The sequence below is a fragment of the Mustelus asterias genome, chromosome 1, assembly GCF_964213995.1.
Source record: "Mustelus asterias chromosome 1, sMusAst1.hap1.1, whole genome shotgun sequence".
In the NCBI taxonomy this organism is placed as follows: domain Eukaryota; kingdom Metazoa; phylum Chordata; class Chondrichthyes; order Carcharhiniformes; family Triakidae; genus Mustelus; species Mustelus asterias.
The window spans coordinates 62671801-62694845 of NC_135801.1; the positions used below are offsets into that span (position 1 = coordinate 62671801).

At 42.5% G+C, this 23045-nt stretch overlaps 1 protein-coding gene across 4 annotated transcripts in view; it reads right to left on the reverse strand.

The window, feature by feature from the left end:
- The window catches only part of sorcs2 (sortilin-related VPS10 domain containing receptor 2), a 612212-nt gene that overhangs the window by 137750 nt on the left and 451417 nt on the right, over positions 1-23045 (reverse strand). For all 4 annotated transcript variants that reach the window (XM_078213272.1, XM_078213290.1, XM_078213281.1 and 1 more), the window contains exons 6-8: positions 16470-16534; positions 12754-12872; positions 8044-8133 (exon numbers count right to left, since the gene is read on the reverse strand). In XM_078213272.1, coding sequence (XP_078069398.1) covers positions 8044-8133; positions 12754-12872; positions 16470-16534 — 274 coding nt within the window. The remainder of the gene's footprint in view (positions 1-8043; positions 8134-12753; positions 12873-16469; positions 16535-23045) is intronic.

Consider the following 23045-nt stretch of genomic DNA (forward strand, 5'->3'; position numbering starts at 1 on the left):
AGAGGCAGGCAGCCAGAAATGGGAAAGACTAATCAGGGAGCTAGTTGCCTGTGGAGCCATAACAGGTTCCAGCAGTTTATTTTGGTTACTTGGATGAGGTCGGAGGCCCACGGTGGTACAGTGGTTAGCAGTGGTGCCTCATAATGCCAGGGACCCAGGTTCGGGTCCAGCCTTGGGTGATTGACTGTGTGGAGTTTGCACCTTCTCCTTCTGTCTGCGTGGGTTTCCTCTGGGTGCTCATGTTTCCTCTCTCAGTCCACAGCCTGGTAAGATGCTCCGTTGGAAAGTCAGTGCAGACTCAATGGGCCAATTGGCCTCCTTCTGCACTGTAGGGATTCTATGGTTTAGAGCTAGCTTGAATAACCTGTGACCAATCTTACATAGCAAAAGCTACCAAAGAATAGTCTGTGAACAAAGAATTGCACCTGAGCAAGAGCAGAAGTGGGGAGAACCAAACAGGGAGAAAAAAACCCACACCTCTCACTCTGACGCAAATCTTTGTCTCGTCACTGGACACAGGTGAGGTCCCAGAGGATTGGAGGACAGCTAATGTGGGAAGTTGTTGGAGAGGATTCTTAGAGATAGGATGTATGCGCATTTAGAAAGGAATAAACTCATTAACGATAGTCAGCATGGTTTTGTGAGAGGGAGGTCATGCCTCACTAACCTGGTGGAGTTTTTTGAAGAAGTGACTAGAATGGTTGACGAGGGAAGGGCCGTGGATGTCGTCTATATGGACTTTAGTAAAGCGTTTGACAAAACCCCTCATGGTAGGTTGGTGCAAAAGGTTGGATCTCATGGGATAAAGGGGGAGGTGGCTAGATGGGTGGAGAACTGGCTTGATCACAGAAGACAGAGGGTGGTAGTGGAAGGATCTTTTTCCGGCTGGATGCCTGTGACTAGTGGTGTTCCGCAGGGCTCTGTATTGGGACCTCTGCTGTTTGTGATTTATATAAACGATCTGGAAGAAGGTGTAACTGGAGTGATCAGTAAGTTTGCGGACGACACGAAAATGGCTGGACTTGCAGATAGTGAGGAACATTGTCAGAGGCTACAGAAGGATATAGATAGGCTGGAAATTTGGGCAAAGAAATGGCAGATGGATTTCAATCCAGATAAATGCGAAGTGGTGCATTTTGGTAGAACTAACGAAGGGGGGAGCTATACGATAAATGGCAGAACCGTAAAGGGTGTAGATACGCAGAGGGACCTGGGTGTGCAAGTCCACAGATCCTTGAAGGTGACGTCACAGGTGGAGAAGGTAGTGAATAAGGCACATGGCATGCTTGCCTTTATAGGATGGGGCATAGAGTATAAAAGTTGGGGTCTGATGTTGCAGTTGTATAGAACGTTGGTTCCGCCGCATTTGGAATACTGCACCCAGTTCTAGTCGCCACACTACCAGAAGGACATGGAGGCTTTAGAGAGACTGCAGAGGAGGTTTACCAGGATGTTGCCTGGTATGGAAGGGCTTAGTTATGAGGAGAGATTGGGTAAACTGGGGTTGTTCTCACTGGAAAGACGGAGGATGAGGGGTGACCTAATAGAGGTGCATAAAATTATGAAAGGCATAGATAGGGTGAACGGTGGGAAGCTTTTTCCCAGGTCGGTGGTGACGTTCACGAGGGGTCATAGGTTCAAGGTGGGGGGGGGGGGGGGGGGGGGAGAAGGTTTAACACGGATATCAGAAGGACGTATTTTACACAGAGGGTGGTGGGGGCCTGGAATGTGCTGCCGGGCAAGGTGGTGGAGGCGGACACACTGGGAACGTTTAAGACTTATCTAGATAGCCACATGAACGGAGTAGGAATGGAGGGATACAAAAGAATGGTCTAGTTTGGACCAGGGTGCGGCGCGGGCTTGGAAGGCCGAAGGGCCTGTTCCTGTGCTGTATTGTTCTTTGTTCTTTGAGTTACATTAGAAGACAAACTTTCACAGCACCTTTCAAAATGGGGGAAGAAGCGGCTCTTCATCCTATCATAACACAAAGCCCCATTCTGAATCTGACTAAAGATGTGTATCAGTCCAAAAGAGTCAGCCATCACAACTCTTCAAAACTAAAAGCATTTATAAATCACTGATATATTGAAGAATAACATTGAGACATTTATATTTTTATTTTAAGGTGTTGGGACTGCTTCCTTAATATGTACTCAATAAAAGTAGCAATGATCTCCTTATACAATTGGGTTCATGTCATGGTAAACAACATTATGCAGATAAATTGTCACTCAAAAATATGAAACAGTATAAAATCAAAGTGGTGCACATTATTGTTCGAGTGTGTGTAGAATGACTCATGTATGTATCTTGCAGACCCCTGAAGTATAGAAGTTATGCAATTCTATTCGCTATTTGGCCTTCCAGCTAAGCATAGCTAATGTGCCATTAAGATTCCATTTGCCAAAGCTGGTGGTTGCCTGATTGGTCCTTAATGCAAGAGGAGTTATTCAAGCATCAAATGTTTTTGTGTCTGTGTCAGCAACCAATGGGATACAGTGATTGATGATCATACAAGGTCTGTGGCAGTCAGTGCCACCACATTAAAGCTCGACTATCACATTTCAAACAAATATATCAATTAATTTGTGATTTAATCCGTGAGCCCATCTCAGAGCTCGGTCAATTTAAAGGGAAGGAAATTCTGATCAGCAATATGACAGTGATTTAGTGGCTGCCTTTTAAATGTTTAATCATTCAAAACTGCTGTACAAAGGTTGCCCTTTAAGGCTTTGAGGCTCCATGGAAAAAGCTTCTGTTACAACTACAAAGGTGGCCTTCTTTTAAAGACGGTAGCTTGAAGTTTTCTTAGTATGGATTTTAAATCTCTTTCTTGTAACATAAATGTATCAAAGAGCTTTGAATAATTTTGTCACTTCTATAAGAGAGAGTTAAACAGCAATTTTCAGACTGATTTTTTTTTAATTTTAAAAGCTAATAGTTTCCTAAAAAGACAACTTACTTGCTTTTTTTGATCAGATTTCTATAATCAGGATTCACCTCAAAAGGTAATACAACCCTAAAAGCAGTATCTGGGACATTCTGTGCCAAAGAACTCAGATAAAGGGGCCGCATCTATATTTAGGAGTTCAATTATGATTTGATACAAATTTTAATTTTAATTTCCCACCCAAATTGGCCCCCCTTCCATTCTATAGATGGCAATGCATTGTCTGCAGATGGCATCTAATGCTGGGGTTCAACTCTATCTGTGATTATAGCGATGTTCTCAAATAATCATTCTTTAGGAATCTAGGTAGTGCGTGTCTCTTATTGGAGGGAGTAACATAGTTGATCTTAACTTTCCTTTGTGTATATATGGGGACATTGAACATAGAAGTAGAGGGTCTCAAGATGATTTTGCAAAACTAAGGATGAGGACTGATCATTTTGCTTCTCAAAGTGCATTAACACTCCTATAATGACTTTAGGAGTTCCTATGTTTTACATTGTTTAATATATTATTCTAAAAATATATCACTCTAAATTAGTTGTGTAGGGCACCCTGCTTGATCCTGTTATCTTTCTAGCCCAGTGTTATACGAACATGAATCAAGCTTTCAAAGGGAGAAAAGTTTTAGGGATGCGCTTATATTAAGCTCATTAAAGGGACAAATAAAATTCTAACAAAAATGTTTAAAATCTAGTGAGTTCAGTGTTTATAACACCAAGCGTACCTTAATTCCCTTCAGCAGAGGCAAGCAGCCCTTGTCAATTATTTCCGATCAGTTCATATTCTTTGTGATGTCAAGTGAAAATGTAATTCAAAAATTTTCATTTCTGTCAGACTTGAGGTGTGCAACACTCTAAATGCCAATGAAAGCCAGAAACACTTCGACTGACACTGACATCAATGCTTGATTGACAACTTAAACAGCAGCTTTCTCTTTCGAGCAAAATAGTCATTGCTTCACACTGTTTACATTTCTCATCCCAATTTCTGTCAGTTTTAAATATTGGTTTTCTCTCTCTTCGAATCATTCATCATTTTCAGCTGAAGAGAGCAGATGGATAGCCCACTACCAGACATCAACCCTCATTCAGTACTCCAACAGTTTTGCTTTACAAAAACGTTAAACAAATTCACTAAAATAAAAACAGATTCATTGGCCCTAAATGTTAACTCTGCTTCTCTCTCCACAGAGGCTGCGGTCCTAATGTTTCCAGCATTTTCTGCTTTTTTTCCCCCTGATTTCCAACATCTGCACAGTTTTGTTCTTGCTTTAAAAATTAGTTAAATGTTCAGGCTACATTAACTTCTTTGACCCCCTTCAACTGCAGCTCACTAAATCATTTGCTAATACCATCAAGATAACTGTTTCATGTGTTGGCATCTATCAGCACCAGGATAATACATCTGGGCCCAGTGGCAGAACTGAGAATCCTTCCAGATTAAAAAAAGATTGGTACAGAAAGCACAGGCTATACCTAAACTGAGCAGTTAATAAATACTTTGGAGGGTACTAAGAAAGGGCAGAAACAGTGAGATGGGATAGAGGGAGTATCTGTAACAAGATGTATATATGTACAGAAATAAGCTGCCTGGACTGGAGGCTCTTTCAGCAGGAGGGAACAACAATGTGATGGGAATGTCAGGAATATGGCTTAATCCAGAGTTTTGAAAATAATATTTAATTGGAGTGTTAAGAAATCAAAGTCTCCGGAACATGTGGGAGATAAAGGGAGGAGATAAAAAGATCATAGAATCCCTACAGTGCAGGAGGAGGCCATGAAACCCATCAGGCATTACACCCAGGTCCTATTCCCATAACCCCCCGTATTTACCTTGATAATCCTCCTGATACTAAGGGTCAATTTAGCATGGCCAATCCACCTAATCCGCACATCTTTGCACAAAAGAGACTACTCTGGTTAGGTATCTTTAATGCACGAGGCTTCATGGGGTCCAGAGTCGATGTTGAAGACTCACTGGACAACTCCTTCTTGACCATATGCTACTGTGTCTCCACCTGTGCTGGGTTTGTTCTGACAGTGGGAGAGGTGATGGTGGTGTGCCTGGAATATTGTCTGCAAGGTATGGTTCCATGAGTATGACTGAATCAGGCAGTTGCTTGACTAGTCTGTGAAACAGCTCACCCAATTTTGGCACAAGCCCTCAGACGTTAGTAAGGATGGCTTTGCAGGGTTGACAGTGCTGAGTTTGCCAATGTTGTTTTTGATGCCTAGGTCAATGCCTGGTTGTCCGTCCAGTTTATTTATTTTTTATTGCTTTTGTAGCGGTTTGGTACAACTGAATGATTTGCTAGGCTATATGAGAGAACTTTCAAGAGTCAAACACATTGCTGTGGGTTCTAAGTAATATGTAGATCAGACCAGGCGAGGATGACAGGTATCCTTCCCTAAAGGACATCAGTGAACCAGATGAATTTTTACAACAATCAACAACCATTGGAATTTTAATTCCAGATTTTTATTGAGCTCAAATTCTATCATCTGTTGTGGTGGGAATCAAACCTGGGTCCCCAGAGCGTTACCCTGGGTCTCTGGATTACTAGTCCAGTGACAACACCATGATATCACTGCTTTCCACTTACAATGGAAACAAGAACTAGGGGGCATAGCCTCAAAATACGGGGGAGTCAATTTAGAACAGAGTTGAGGAGGAACTTCTTCTCCCAGAGGGTAGTGAATCTTTGGAATTCTCTGCCCAATGAAGCAGTTGAGGCTACCTCGTTAAATGTGTTTAAGTCACAGATAGATAGATTTTTAACCATTAAGGGAATTAAGGGTTATGGGGAGCGAGCGGGTAAGTGGAACTGAACCCACTATCAGATCAGCCATGATCTTATTGAATGGCGGAGCAGGCTTGAGGGGCTAGATGGCCTACTCCTGCTCCTATTTCTTATGTTCTTATTATTTGAGCCCGTAACATGGTTAATTTGAACTTGATAAGAACAGCTAACATTCATATGCAGAAGCTCATTCTATTTACAAGCCTTGCATTTTTTTTGAATTACAGAAGAATTAAGTATCCTGTTACATTTGCCAAGGTAATATCTCAGCCAGAGTCAACTTGTCAATCGGCACTCTTTTCTCCTCTAGTATACATTTTTGTGATCTTTTGAAATTTGGCATTCTTGTGTTTGCCCTGACTAAACAACTCAAAGCCTGGAAAAATTGGTACCTGCATTCACTGTTTCTCTTTGAAAATTCTGTATGTACATAGCCACAGGATCCCAATTTTTATCAGTATACAGCCTTTCAACTATTTTGGGCAGGAGTCCTTGGAACCCACTTAAACCTCTGTCTGAGAAATCAATCAGGTGTGCAAATGTTGTCTAAGTTGTTCACTTGACTTTCCTGTCAGTTACCCATTTCTTGGTGTAAAAGTTGACAAATGTGCAAAGGTAGTTCATAGAAGAGTATCATAGAAGCCCTACAGTGCAGAAAGAGGCCATTCAGCCCATCAAGCCTGCACTGACAACAATCTCACCCAGGTCGTATCCCCGTAACCCCACGTATTTACCCTGCTAATCCCCCTGACACTAAGGGGCAATTTTAGCAAGGCCAATCAACCTAACCCGCACATCTTTGGACTGTGGGAGGAAACTGGAGCTCCCGGAGAAACCCACACAGACACAGGGAGAATATGCAAACTCCACATAGACAGTCATTCAAGGCGGGAATCGAACCAGGGTCCTGGCGCTGAAGCGCAGTAATGCTAACTACTGTGCCTCCACGCCACCCAGTTGGGGCAAGGACAATGAATAGCAATAGAAAATGTAACTTTCACTGCAATTTGGAGAAATTGAATCTTCAAACAGCTGCTTGGTAGTACAGAACTTGAACACTTCTGAAAAGAGAGACATCATGCCAAAGCTTTTCATCCAGCACTCACCAGGGCAAACACAAGAATGCCAAATTTCAAAAGATCACAAAAATGTATACTAGAGGAGAAAAGAGTGCCGAGTGACAAGTTGACTCTGGCTGAGATATTACCTTGGCAAATGTAACAGGGTACTTAATTCTTCTGTAGTTCAAAAAAAATGCAAGGCTTGTAAATAGAATGAGCTTCTGCATATGAATGTTAGCTGTTCTTATCAAGTTCAAATTAACCATGTTACGGGCTCAAATAATAAGAACATAAGAAATAGGAGCAGGAGTAGGCCATCTAGCCCCTCAAGCCTGCTCTGCCATTCAATAAGATCATGGCTGATCTGATAGTGGGTTCAGTTCCACTTACCCGCCCACTCCCATAACCCTTAATTCCCTTAATGGTTAAAAATCTATCTATCTGTGACTTAAACACATTTAACAAGATAGCCTCTACTGCTTCTTTGGGCAGAGAATTCCAAAGATTCACTACCCTCTGGGAGAAGAAGTTCCTGCTCAACTCTGTTCCAAATTGACTCCCCCGTATTTTGAGGCTATGCCCCCTAGTTCTTGTTTCCATTGTAAGTGGAAATAACCTCGCTACTTCCACCCTGTCTAGCCCCTTCATTATCTTATATGTCTCTATAAGATCTCCCCTCAACCTTCTAAACTCCAATGAGTACAGGTTCAGTCTACTCAATCTCTCCTCATAAGCTAACCCCCTCATCTCCGGAATCAACCTGGTGAACCTTCTCTGTACCCCCTCCAAAGCTAATATACCCTTTCTTAAATAAGGGGACCAAAATTGTACACAATACTCTAGGTGCGGCCTCACCAGTACCCTGTACAGTTGCAGCATGACCTCCCTGCTTTTATACTCCATCCCTTGCGCGATAAAGGCCAACATTCCATTTGCCTTCTTGATTACCTGCTGCATCTGCAAACTGAGTTTTTGTGGTTGATAATGTGGTTCATAAGGCCCAACAGTGAATCCACATCAATCTTCTTACCCTTTCTACAGTTGCAAATAGTTGACTATTGAACAGTAAAATAGATCTTCTGTGGCATTGCTCACAGAGATGGAGAATTTTTATAGAACATTACGTGCATTAACAAAATATGGCCAATGACCATGTGCCCTATATGCAAAGCTTTCCATAGACGTTATTACAATTTACATAAAGATTGTAATCAGCTTAAAGTGGTTACCTTCGGTAGTGCATATTTTGGTAATTTCATCTGAACAAACTCGCCTCTCCGATAAGAGACATAATACGTTGTCTGATTTTCAGAAGTTGCCTGAAAAAAAAAGTTCATGATTGTCAGTCACCAAGAAATTAATACTGAAATGAAGAAATGAATAAAAGTGTCAGGATTTATAAATTATTTACTTAACCACTGAAAAACTAGAAAAAAAATATGAACTTAAACATGAATCGAGATCATTGATAATGTTTAGAATTTGAAGTTCTTTCCTTTTTTTTGATTCTTACCCCATTATTTCTCTTCCTTGTTAGGGCCCTCCAAACATGGGGTTAAACAGAAAATTGAATCCAACCTCATTGATCTTGCTCGGTGATCAGGATCCTGACAATATTCTGAAATAAGGCTTCCCTTTGAATTTACTTTGGGTGAAATCTTCTGCTCTCTGTGTTGGTGCATAATTCCTGAACTGTCGGGGTACACTAAAATGTAGAATTTCACATGATGGTACAGTGTATCGTTTTGGTGAATTTTATTGGGCAACATGGTAGCACAGTGGTTAGCACTGCTCCTCACAGCTCCAAGGACCCGGGTTCAATTCTGGCCTTGAGTGACTGTCTATGTGGAGTTTGCACATTCCTCTTGTGTCTGCATGGGTTTCCTCTGGGTGCTCCGGCTTCCTCTCACAGGCCAAAGATGTGCAGGTTAGGTGGATTGGCCATGCTAAATTGCCCCTTCGTGTCCCAAGACATGTAGGTTAGATGGATTAGCCATGTGAGGGGTTGCAGCGATAGGACGGGGGAAAGAGTCTGGGTAAATATTTTTTGATTTGATTCGTCACATGTATTAGTTTTGGTGATTTTTATTGGGCAACACGGTAGCACATAGTGGTTAGCACTGCTACCTCACGGCTCCAAGGACTCGGATTCAATTCCAGCCTTGGATGACTGCCTATGTGGAGTTTGCACATTCCTCTCGTGTCTGAGTGGATTTCCTCCGGGTGCTCCGGTTTCCTCCTACAGTCCAAAGATGTGCGGGTTTGGTTAATTGGCCATGCTAAATTGGCCCTTCGTGTCAGGGGGTTAAGAGGCTAAATATGGGGTTATGGGGATAGGACCTGGGTGGGACTGTTGTTGGTGCAGGCTCACTGGGCAAAATGGCCTCCTCCTGCACTGTAGATTCTCTTTAATAGTATACAGTGAAAAGTATCGTTTCTTGTGCGCTATACAGACAAAGCATACCATACGTAGAGAACCAAGAACAATACAGCACAGGAACAGGCCCTTCGGCCCTCCAAGCCTGCGCCGCTCATGTGCCCAACTAGACCATTCTTTTGTATCCCTCAATTCCCAGTCTGTTCATGTGGCTATCTAGATAAGTCTTAAACGATCCCAGCGTGTCCGCCTCAATCACCTTGCTTGGCACTGCATTCCAGGCCCCCACCACCCTCTGTGTAAAATACGTCCCCCTGACATCTGTGTTGAACCTTGCCCCCCTCACCTTGAACCCTTGACCCCTTGTGTTCGTCACCTCCGACCTGGGAAAAAGCTTCCCACTGTTCACTCTATCTATGCCCTTCATAATTTTATACACTTGTATTAGGTCGCCCCTCATCCTCCGTCTTTCCAGGGAGAACAACCCCAGTTTACCCAATCTCTCCTCATAGCCAAGACCCTCCATACCAGGCAACATCCTGGTAAACCTTCTCTGTACTCTCTCCAAAGCCTCCACGTCCTTCTGGTAGTGTGGCGACCAGAACTGGACGCAGTATTCCAAATGTGGCCGAACCATCGTTCTATACAGCTGCAACATCATATGCCAACATTTATATTCTATGCCCCGTCCAATAAAGGCAAGCATGCCATATGCCTTCTTCACCACCCTCTCCACCTGTGCTGCCACCTTTAAGGATCTGTGGACTTGTACACCCAGGTCCCTCTGTGGGTCTCTACTCCTGATGGTTCTGCCATTTATTGTATAACTCCCCCTTACATTAGATCTACCGAAATGCATCACTTCGCAGTCTACTCCGGAAAGGAGAGAGTGCAGAATGTAGTGTTACAGTGATAGCCAGAGTGTAGAGAAAGATCAACTTAATATGAGGTAGGTCCATTCAAAAGTCTGATGGCAGCATGGAAGAAGCTGTTCTTGAGTCAGTTGGTACGTGACCTCAGACTTTGTCAGAGAATCGGTGCAGACTCGATCGGCCGAATGACCTCTTCTGCACTGCAGGGATTCTATGATTCCATGAAATATATCTGATCAGACCGGGGCTGATTCTCAAAAAAGAAAGCACTCCTCAATGGAGAATTTTTTTCAGAGCGGTAGTTTCTCGTGATGTTTATTTATAAAGCATTTTGAAATAGTGACTAAAAGTCCTTCTTAATCAGATAGCATGCAGCAACTCCCAGGTGGGAGAAAACAGAAAAAATATGAACATTTAAAGCATAAGTAGCTGTAAATAGATAAAATACTGTACCTGCATGTGATGTGAAGAAAGAGTAGGAGCAAGAGATAGAAAAACAAATGAGTGCATGTATAACAGCATGCTTTTAAAATCAAACGGAATTCAAAGCCCAGATGGCTGAAATGAGGAAAATAAAGTACCAACGAAAGAAGCAATTTTTAAGAGATTTTGAATTGTGAAAATTAGGTGGATGCCTTTAATAAATAGGAAGTCAATTTTAAAATTGGATTTAAATGGCTAAGTAGTTTAGATGAAAGTAGGATAAAGAAACACAAAAGGGGGAAAATATAGCAGACAAATGCATAAAATTAAATCTTTAAACAAAATCAAAGAAAGTCCTTGGGATAAAAGCAAATATCACCCCCAAAAAAGAATGACAAATTTCAAATGATCACAATTTATACTTCAGGAAATGTTTTGGCAAGTTGACTTAGATTGGCCAAGACAGTGCCAGGGAGAAAGCAATGGGGAAAGCTCCCGGGTAATGATAAAAAGGTGCATAGTCTGAAAATATTCCTTTTGTTTGCAGAAAACAAATGCTTGCCTTTGAATGTATGTCACCTCTTGCAAATGTACATGAGCCCCATTACGAGCTGGACTGATGATCTTAAATTGGTTGTTAGTGTAACTATTAGCACACCCAGGATTGTTCAGTAAGCGCTGTCCAAATTACAGAATCACTTCTAACAGTGGATGTTTATTTTGGGTTTTGCAAGCATGTGCTAGTTGAATACAGTCCATAATTTGCTTATTGTAAACAGCCAAAGAAATATGCTGTTTGATTCAATAAACCAATCTTTGGGATGTACTGCCTATTTATTTGACATTGTATCAGCACTAATTAAGACATGGTGTTGCCACATTGTGTGGTAGACAAATTATCTTTTTGGACTGATGGCAGCTGTCTGTGGCAAATACCATGCACATAGTCACTGCATACTAGCACCATGAAACAGCTTGTTCAATCCGTTGTTCAAAGTTTTGAGATACTTTTGCCTGTCCAGGGTAATTAAAATGGCAGCCTTTGGCCCATTTGTGAATTTGCATGACACACAGTGAACAATGATCTGATCAGAACAGCAGGATAGGAATTTGCACTCTATTTCTGTGTCAAGCTTCCAAGGTGATCAAATGGCTAGCTGTTTACAAAATGCACATGGGCAACCCCTACAGTACATGGAACTATATGAATCCTAAAGTGCAAATTGACTCTTGAAGGTAGACTTGCTGTGGACAGTAGTGGAGAACTTAGTAGTGGATTTCTCAATTAGTACATCAAGGAAAGGGAGCATATTGATCTATGAAGACAAATAAAGAGGGTGGCAAAAGTCTCTGTAAAGGGAAAGTACTGAGATATTGGGGATATGAATTTGCATCACTAGCATAAAATATATTTTAGGAGCCCAGCAGCCAAGAGCCAAACCAGGCTATGAGGTGGCTACATTGATAGTTGGGGAAGTTTAGCTGAGGTACTGGGATTGGGGGTGGGTGTGATCCCACAGAGCCACTCATGGCTGTTGGACAAAGTATTATTCTGGACCTTCCTGATCCTCCCCACAAAATGAAAAACAGCCTTGGCCACTTTTTGAATACATGTCAATAATTCCTCTAATAAATGCTAGTTATGCCACTTAACACCAGTACAAATGAACAGAGTATTGACAATACATGCTCCATCCAAATGTATCATAAAATTGTGATTGGGGTTCTATATGCGGCATAGGAGCTAGATTTACATATTACTACCTTAAATAGGTGGGCGATGGAACCTACGTAAAATACATGGAAATTGTGTGTGCATGAAAGCACAGAAATGCCCCTTTCCACTGGTTAATGGGCAGTTATTTTGTTTGATGGATTTTATTGAAAACCAGTATTTGAAGGGCTCCCCCATGGAGTTCAGAACGTGGTCATTTAACTCAGGAAAACATCAGGCTGACACGCTGCTGATCTCAGCAAAGGCAATATCAGCAGAGCACATCTGCTGCACAGCCCTGATCTCCTAGGAGTTGGTCTGTTTCCAGAATGATACACATCTGTTCATTTTTTTAAAAAAACTCTGTACTTGCCACAACAATGAACCTACCTAAAGGTGAACACTTAACTCCCTGGCAATTAAATTTTACTTCGGCTACAAGGAAGTCTATACAATTTGTTATAATTGCTGATCTGCTGTTTATATATCGTCATTATAATGAATATTATATATTAATAAGGCACAGGTAATGAAGTTTACGTGAATTAATTACCTGAATGAAAATGTAGTCATCATTGACCAGCAGCGAGTTCTGATCTATGTTTCCTGGGAAATGAGTTTTTAGTGCTTTTTCAGTGCAGTTTGAAATTTGGCAAGTGACATAAAGAAAGCCTGTATGAAAAAAAGTAAAACAATATTCAATATTTCTCAATAAATAATCAACTGCAGAAAAGAGCCTGCCTGCTGCTTTCAAACGTTAAAATCTGCTATGCAAGGCAGTGCAAAGAGCACAGTATTTCAATTCTACTTCAAAGCCCTTGGCTCAGATTACCTCAAAAGGTATACTGCTGGCTGACTGGTTTAATTATCATCTTTTTCCTTCCCTATTTCTGAAAAACAGAGGTGACCTTGTACTCAAGTCAGTGAGAAAGATTCTGATTGATCACAAGTCCCACGAATGAATAAAACAAAAAATGACTGGTGGCTTTCTTTTTCTTTCACTTAAAGCAATGACCATTTCTAAACATCTAGGAGATAGCAATCCCTGCGATGAGGTGTAAAAGGCGAATGTATATCCTAGTTTGCTGTGTTATCCTTTTAGCTAGCCTAGCATCACAAAACACACAATCATACAATCTCTCCTTCACAAATAAAGGGATCACTGCTTAACAGCTGACAGCATGGTCTCAAGCTACATGCGGTTAATGGATAATGTAGATTTATGACAGAGAAGCAGCAGTGCAATATTTCATTGGCATTGCATGTGCACCCCAGCAGCAAATCTGTCAGTTGGCAGGTTTGTTGACTGAATCCCGGAAGGTGCATTATAGATGCAGAATTCTAACCTGCACAAGCACCCAAACATCTTGCAAAGTGCTGCTCTGCATTAATCATTCCCACTTGCGCAGGCTAATATTTGTTCTCCATCTAGACAAAATATTCTGCTTCTGGCAATTACACTAAAAAGCACACTTGGCTTTTTTTCTCTCTGATAATTACAACTACAACAATATTCATCGCATATGTAATCATTAATCATCAAACCCATTATTTTTCAGAAGTAGCTGTAGTTAATAAAAATGCTAATAGTCTAATCAAAATAACTGCCAACTATAATTACCTCAAAAAGATGTACTTTTGGTTTCAACCTCAACATAAGTTGGGTGATTTTAATTAGCACGAGGCTGCAGTTCTCAAAAAGCAATATAGCTCATAGCAGCACAAACCACTCGTCCCCCGCCCCCATGTATAAAGTACTGCTGCTGCTGGTTTGTTTTAACATAAAGAATTAAAGAACTTGACCTCATGAGTGTTAATTAACAGTTGACCAGTCAAGTATCCAAACATTAGATTGTGCTTTTTGAAACCAATCCAATGTCTCTTTTATGTAATTCTATTACAGATTAGAACTATTTCCAGTAGGATAACGTAACAGATTGACCAAGGCTAGCAAACTCCACTCCATTTGCAGCAACACAAAAACATGTCTGCACCAATCTTGGATACATTCAGTTGCTTAAAAATCGTAAATATTAGCTTTCATTTTTGTGTATGGATGCTTCCAGGCTTGTTGAGAAAGCTCTACACAAGTTAGCAAGTCAGAAACGACTTTTGCAGCCTGGGTTGAGCAGGAGTCCAATGGTGTCCTTACTGGCAGTGGCAGACGCTTTAATTTACTTCTGATGACTCAGCCCGCCTTCAGTGGAATTCAGGAAAATCCCCCACTGAGCTGGTGCTTAGATTCTCTGGAGGCAGCAGCACATGACAGCACTGAGGCTGAACTTAGACTGTCGTCAATGGCAGTGCTGAAATGTACGGTTTTTCACTCCTCCATTTTTAAGATTTATTTTCCCTTCGCCCCGTTAACTTTAAGATTATCTTCTCCAATCATTAAATCATTCAGTGACTATGCCAACTCCTCAAGGAGACAGCAGACAAGCAACCACTTCCTGAGGTAATGCTTTTTGTCCTTGAACAGACCTCTGGAAAATATAGGAATAGTTTTGGTTAATTTTATCTGGGATAATCTTTCCTTCTTCTGCTCTACACTCTGATCGATCCAGATAACCTGGCTGAGTTCAGAAACCTGATGGGTGGAATTTAATGCCCTCTCCTGGATCAGGTTTGGTGGCAGACCAACATTTAAACAGGCGGGGGGATGATAGCTGCAGACCCACTGCCTTCCTGCCACTGACCCAATTTGAGTTTGTGGTGGGAAGGCCCATGGACAGTCTACCCATCCCAACTCTTTTGAGTTAAACCAATTAAACCAAATTAAGAAAGCTGAGGGCAGTCTCTTAAAGAGGAACCATCCGAAATCAAAACAAAACAGAAAAGAAACTTAAAACATTAAACCAGCTCCAACTACAAAGCCCTCAAGTGTACAAATAATCCACCACCGCTAAGTGGTCAGTCACCACGCGGGAAGTTCAAAAGCGAACCCTATTGTGTCTACTTGCAGGGATACTGGAGGTGGAGTCAAAGGTGCTCAAAGCCTGAATGAGGGATCCGGCATTGGAAAGTGACAGTGGGAGGTGTTGAGATCATGGCCATGTGGTCAACCCCCCTAACCACCCTTCCCACCATATCTAACTCCATGGCAATCCTGAGCCTCGGGTGTGTGTGTAGTACCAGCAGCAACCACCTCTCCAGTGGTGCTGCCAAGCAATGAAGAGCTGCCGGCCTCTGATTGGCTGGAAGCTCTCGCTGGGCAGGGCTTCCACCACCCCCACCCCACGAGTCCTTGATCCGAATGCAGACACACCTTTACCAAGTTAAGTGACCGATTGGCACTTAATGTGGCTGGCCTTCCCCAAAGGCAGCAACATGAGGTTCTCCCCCACCCCAGTGTCTCCATGAATACCATTCATTGTTTGGGATAATTGTGAGAGTAAAGATGGAAAACTTGTAGCTTCCTAGTATCCCGAATAATAAACCTGCTTTAGAAACCTATAGTTTACAAAACATTGTGCTGAATATTTTACAATCCATTAAAGATCTTGAAATTGAGCTGAATCAATATGAGCATGTAAACACATAATAATTGTGTTTACATGTGTTGTTCAAACAGCAGCCAGCATACAAATACATTAATTGAGTCCACAAAACATTTACAGGGAAGGACAGGGTGGATAAGGATAAATTGTTTCCACGAGTTGAAAGTTCTAGAACCAGGGGCCATAATCTAAAAATTAGGGCCAAGGCGTTCAGGAGAGATGTTAGAAAACACTTCTACACACAGAGAATTGTGAAGGTTTGGAACTCTTTTCCTCAAACTGCGGTGGATGTTGGTTTAATTGTTAGGTTAAAGCTTGAGTCTCAAATTTATATTGAGCAGGGATATCAGGGGATATGGGCCTCGGGCAGTTACATGGAGTTAGGCCACAGATCAGCCATGATTTTATTGAATGGTGGAAGTGGGCTCGAGGGGCTGAATGGCCTACTCATGTTCCTTTATTCCTATGTCATTGTGGCGTAGGAGGAAGACAGTGGTCCATCTAGTCCATATTCTACATACAATATCTTAACTCTAATATTTATCCTGTGTAACTTTAAGGCTGCACCCGGAGTGCTCTCCAATAAAATGGTGTTTCTAAAAAAAAAACAGATGAGGCGTATAATTGCAGCCAATCTGCTATCAGCCATTATGTACTCCAATTGATTCAGCTCAAGCACATAGTTACAGCATATTCCTTGTAACTATCACTGGCACAGTGTACAGCATGCAGATGTATCACTGATATCATTCACTCGGTAGTCAATCTTTACCTCCACTGTTGTCCTGAATTTCCATGTGAACCAAATCAGGGTCACCGTCAACTCCTGTCACAGACCTGGAACAAGAAATAACCATTAATGTTTCTTCTCAAATCTAGAGTGGAATCCAAGCTTATAAAAACAGATTTTAGGAATTCCATTCTCTTCACCTGCTCTTGTTGCCTCATACCAGATAGGACTACAGTGCTGTAGCCTGGGGTGTTATTACAGATCATTTTAAATGCAGTGGGAAACCTGGTCAGGTTGCCTTGTGATTGTGCATCAAGGTGGGCAGGTATGGGATCCAATCTGGTTGGGATCCCTCTGCTGGCAGACACTACTGTCGTCTGGGGGAGTCACCTCAGTCTGTAACTGCTCGTGGATTTGGAAACTCACTCTGTCCCTAATTAATATTGGAAAATAAGGTTTCTGCCAGTCGTATTTCAGGCAACTCCTTCACCCTTTCCTTCCCTGGTTTAATAACTCAAACTTTAAGGATTTAGTGGCCCCCGTGTACTGGAGCAGAACAATGGACTTGCTCACAATTTGGGACGGGTATTGTCCTGAAAGGACAAAACTCCAGAAGCCCTGTGGGAGTTTGTCTGGCTCAGACACACAAGTGCACATCCTCCAAGGGTCAAGTTTCTGTAGTGAGAGACAGTCTCTGCCTGCACTGCTGCACTACCCATTAGGGCAATCCTTCGGGGGAGGGGGGGGGGCTATTAGACCAACAGCCCTCACTCTAAATTTCCGGCGCTCAGGCCTGGAAGGGCCTATTTTATTGCAGAGAACACACCAGTCTCCTGGGGATCCCAGTTCAGCCTGCAGGAAGGCATCTCACACCTTCCTTCATGTTTCCTTCCCTGGGTGGGGGTCTTCTCCTATCTGTTCATCCTGCTGATCTTTCCAATGTTCATGGGAATGATTCGGAAACGATCGGTTTGTGTTTCCAGGCCTGTTTCCTGGATGAAATCAGAGTCGTCTGCTGTGACGGCTGCATCCCAGATGTTGCAGGTTGGAGGGCAAGCTATTTTTGAATTCCTCCCAAAAATAACTCACCCAGTCCCTCAAAGAGGGGATTCTGAGGGATCTTACCCATCAGTCAAACTTGATTTGCTTTGGACATTCAAACTCAATGTAGTTTTGTGTGGACTTCTTACGAGTGTACCAGAATTGCTAGCGATATGCCTCTGGGACTAACTCATAGGCACTTAGGATGGCAGCTTTGGTCTGCTCATAATACGTGCACACATCAGGAGTCAGGATGCAGTAGACCTCTTGGGCTCTCCTTGACAGCTGCCCTTGAACTAAAAATGTCCAGATTTCTGATGGCTATTTTAGCAGTCCTGTTACTTCCTCGAAAGTGGTAAAAAATGACTCCACATTATTCTCTTTGAAATTGGGAATGAATCTAGCATTCCTGAGGACCTGAGGGAGTGGTTCTGAATTAGGAAAATTTTCCCTTGCAGCATCAAGCTGTCTGGTCTCTCTCTCTCCCTTTGAACTGCTAGCTCCATTTCCAATTATCAGAGCCGAAACTCTTCTCTCTCCATTTCTCTCGTACTTTTGCTCTCCTGTTCCCTTGCTCTCTCTGTCTCTTTCCTGATCATGAGACTCTAGCTGCAATCTGAACTCCTCGAGCTCAAATTTGGCAGGGAAATTGCCATTTCCTTCATCTCAGGGAACAGAGTTCAAAACATTTTCTAAAAGTTTATCTATTAATGTCACAAGTAGGCTTACATTAACACTGCAATGAAGTTACTGTGAAAATCTCCTAGTCACCACACTCCGGCGCCTATTTGGGTACACGGAGGGAGAATTTAGCATGGCCAATGCATCTAACCAGCATGTCTTTCGGACTGTAGGAGGAAACTGGAGTACTCACAGGAAATCCACGCAGACATGGGGAGAAGGTGCAGACTCCGCACAGACAGTGGCCCAAGGAATCAAACCCAGGTCCCTGGTGCAGTGAGGCAGCAGTGCTAATTACTGTGCAACCGTGCTGCCTCAAGAGATTTGCTATGGTAAGTTATTGTGCTTTAAAATTCATTCCAGCCACTGAGTTTTTCTTACTGATGTCCAGTTGAGTCTTTTATATCAGGTTTTGCTCATTTTAACTTGGACTCTGCTCAAATTCAAATGGTTGATCCCGGAAGGATCAATTTAAGCTCCCAATTTCAGTTGCAGACAGAAGGTGGGGTTAATTTTAAACAGCACTAATTTCTCTTCCCAAAGGCTGTCCATAAACAGAAAGATGTTTTCATTTGTTTTCTCCTCTATAAGCAGTAAACTGTGGACAATATTCCCGGTGCAGTCTCATCAAGGCTCAATACAATTAAAGCAAGACATCTTTACTCCTGTACTAAAGTTTTCTTGCAATAAAGGCCAACGTACCATTTGCCTTCCTAATTACTTGCTGCACCTGCGTGCTAGCTTTCAGTGATTCATGAACAAGAACAGCCAGGTCCCTTAGGACATCAACACTTCCCAATCTCTCACCATTTAAGACATATGCTGCATTCCTGTTTTTGCTACCAAAGTGGATAACATCACATTTATTCACATTGTATTCTTTCTGCCATATTCTTGCCCACTCATTAAGCCTGTTTAAATGCCCTTGACATTTCTTGCCAATCCATTAATGACCTGTTAATTCCAACTCTCCATTTTCTGTCTGTTCACCAACTCCTCATCCTTGTCAATACATTACCCCCAATCTCACATGCTGCAATTTTGTCTAACCTCTTATGTGGGCCTTTTTAAAAGCCTTCTGAAATCCGAAGACACCACATCCAATGATTCCCACTTATCTATTCTGCTACTATGTATCCTTAACAAGTTTGTCAAATACTATTTCCTTTTCACAAATCCATGTAGACTCTGCCCAATCCTACCATTATTTTCTAAATGTTCAGTTATCACATTCTTTAAAATAGATTCCATAATTTTCCCTATTATGGATGTCAGGCTAACAGATTTGTAGTTCTCCGTTTTCTCGCTCCCTCCTTTTTAAACAGGGGGATTACATTTGCTACTTTCCAATCTCAGGAGCCATTCCAGAATCTGTATGACCACCAATGCATCCTCTATCTCTGCAGCCACTTCTTTCAACACTCTGGATCAACAAGTCCAGGAGATTTACCGACCTTCAATCACAATTTCTCTAGTACTGTTTACTTACTGATACTCATTTCTTTCAGTTCCGCATTCTCATTTGTCCCCAAGTTCTCCAGTGTTCCCAAGAGAATTTTTGTATCTTTCACCATGAAGACAGACACAAAGTATTGTTTAGTTTCTCTGCAATTTCCATGTTCGCCATTATAAATGTTCCTGTCTCTGCCTATATAGACCCATTTGCTAATCTTTTCCTTTTTATATACCAATACAAGTTTTTAGTTGTTTTTGTGTTTCTAGATTACGCTAGATCAACCTTTTATATGTCTATACGATAAAAAGATTTTGAGACGTACCTACTATTTTCTCTATCTTTTTCCCCTACTGGGAACTTCATTTTTAACTTCGCTCTGTCCTTTCGTCTGTTTTTTTTTAAGCCTCTCCCTGTCTCTCCAGCTTCGATGTGGAAATGCCAGTGTTGGACCGGGGTGAACACATTAAGAGTTTTAACAACACCAGGTTAAAGTCCAACAGGTTTATTTGGTAGCAAATACCATTAGCTTTCGGAGCGCTGCTCCTTCATCAGATGGAGTGGAAATGTGCTCTCAAATAGGGCACAGAGACACAAAAATCAAGTTACAGAATACTGATTAGAATGCGAATCCCTACAGCCAGCCAGATCTTAAAGATACAGACAATGTGGGTGGAGGGAGCATCAAGCACAGGTTAAAGCCTCAGTACTCAACGCCGTCAACTGCCAGTTTCCGGATGCAATTTTACAACACATCCATCCGCTTCATCCTGGACCACAATGTCTTCACCTTCAACAACCAGTTCTTCATCCAGACACACGGAACAGCCACGGGGACCAAATTCGCACCTCAATATGCCAACATCTTCATTCACAGGTTCGAACAAGACTTCTTCACCGCACAGGACCTTCAACCGATGCTATACACTAGATACATCGATGATATTTTCTTCCTTTGGAGTCATGGTGAGCAATCACTGAAACAACTATATGATGACATCAACAAGTTCCATCCCACCATCAGACTCACCATGGACTACTCTCCGGAATCGGTTGCATTCTTGGACACATGCGTCTCCATTAAGGACTGTCACCTCAGCACCTCACTGTACCGCAAGCCCACGGATAACCTCACGATGCTCCACTTCTCCAGCTTCCACCCTAAACACGTTAAAGAAGCCATCCACTACGGACAAGCCCTCCAAATACACAGGATCTGCTCGGATGAGGAGGATCGCAACAGACACCTCCAGACGCTGAAAGCTGCCCTCATAAGAACAGGATATGGCGCTCGACTCATCGATCGACAGTTCCGACGCACCACAGCGAAAAACCGCACCGACCTCCTCAGAAGACAAACACGGGACACAGTGGACAGAGTACCCTTCGTCGTCCAGTACTTCCCCGGAGCGGAGAAGCTACGGCATCTCCTCCGGAGCCTTCAACATGTCATTGATGAAGACGAACATCTCGCCAAGGCCATCCCCACACCCCCACTTCTTGCCTTCAAACAACCGCGCAACCTCAAACAGACCATTGGCCGCAGCAAACTACCCAGCCATCAGGAGAACAGTGACCACGACACCACACAACCCTGCCACAGCAACCTCTGCAAGACGTGCCGGATCATCGACACGGATGCCATCATCTCACGTGAGAACACCATCTACCAGGTACATGGTACCTACTCTTGCAACTCGGCCAACGTTTTCTACCTGATATGCTGCAGGAAAGGATGTCCCGAGGCATGGTACATTGGGGAAACCATGCAGACGCTACGACAACGGATGAATGAACATCACTCGACAATCACCAGGCAAGACTGTTCTCTTCCTGTGGGGGAGCACTTCAGCAGTCACGGGCATTCAGCCACTGATCTTCAGGTAAGCGTTCTCCAAGGCGGCCTTCACGACACACGACAGTGCAGAGTCGCTGAGCAGAAACTGATAGCCAAGTTCCGCACACATGAGGACAGCCTAAGCCGGGATGTTGGATTTATGTCACATCATCAGTAACCCCCACAGCTTGCCTCCTGGACTTGCAGGCTGTCCTGTCTGGAGACAATACACATCTCTTTAACCTGTGCTTAATGCTCCCTCCACCCACATTGTCTGTATCTTTAAGATCTGGCTGGCTGTAGGGATTCGCATTCTAATCAGTATTCTGTAACTTGATTTTTGTGTCTCTGTGCTCTGTTTGAGAGCACATTTCCACTCCATCTGACGAAGGAGCAGTGCTCCGAAAGCTAATGGTATTTGCTACCAAATAAACCTGTTGGACTTTAACCTGGTGTTGTGAAAACTCTTACTGTCTCCAGCTTCTCCCAGGGCTGTTGCCCCCTTTTTGAGCTTTATTATTTGTGCAGGTGCATGGGACCTTTGTCTTCAGCTCCAAGTCCCATTGTTCATGTGCATGGGCCTGACCAACATAAAAAATCTAAAGGACACATTTACTGCTCTCTCCCAGCCGACATGCATGGGAGGCCCAAGATTCATTGGGAATTGGAGATGCCAACCACAGAGCTGAAGACAAAGGTTAGTTGTAGTTTAATTACAATAATTTTGAATCTTTTTTTGTGCCACACTTAGGGGTGGAGGGAGGGGGCGTGTCTTCATGGTGGCACACTGGTTAGTTGGGAACCACTGTGCCAGATTATGTTTATATTCTTTTTTTGTCTTTCTTGGGTCACTGCTGAATTCTTAAACACTCACAATCCTCAGGTTTACGATTTTTTTGGGCAACTTTATAAGCCTCTTCCTTTGATCATATATAAACTTTAGCTTCTTGTTAGCCATGGTTGGATCAATTTTCCTGTTGGATTTTGTGCTTCAAAGGGATGTAAATTTGTTGTAAGCTATGTATTAATTCTTTAAATGCTCGCCATTGCCTATCCACTGTCATGTGTGTTAATCTAATTTCCACAGCCAACTTGCCCCATATCTTCAAAGTTTCCTTTGTTTAGCTTTAAGACCTCAGTTTCGGATTGAACTACATAACTTTCAAACTTACTGTAAAATATTACGGTCATTCATCTTCAAAGGCTCCTTTGCAATTAAGTTAGGAATTAGCCCCTTCTCATTGCACAATATTAGACCTAAAATAGCCCATTCTCTAGTTGGTTCCTCAACAATCTGTTCCAGAAAACTGTCACATATGCATTCCATATCTACATCTTGATCTGCCAATCTAAAATGCTCTCTCAATAACGTACTGATCTTGTCCTTTATAAATAGCAACACCCCACTTCGGTTTCCTTTTTGCCGATCCTTCTCTAAATGTCAAATACCCTGGAATATTTCTTTCCCAGCCCTGGTTACCCTGTAGCTGTGTCTCTGCAATGGCAATTACTCTGATTTGTACTAACAATTCATCTACGTTGTTGCGAATGCTGTGTGCATTCAGATAGTCCCTTTTTAACATTTTTCCATATTTTGACCCTATTT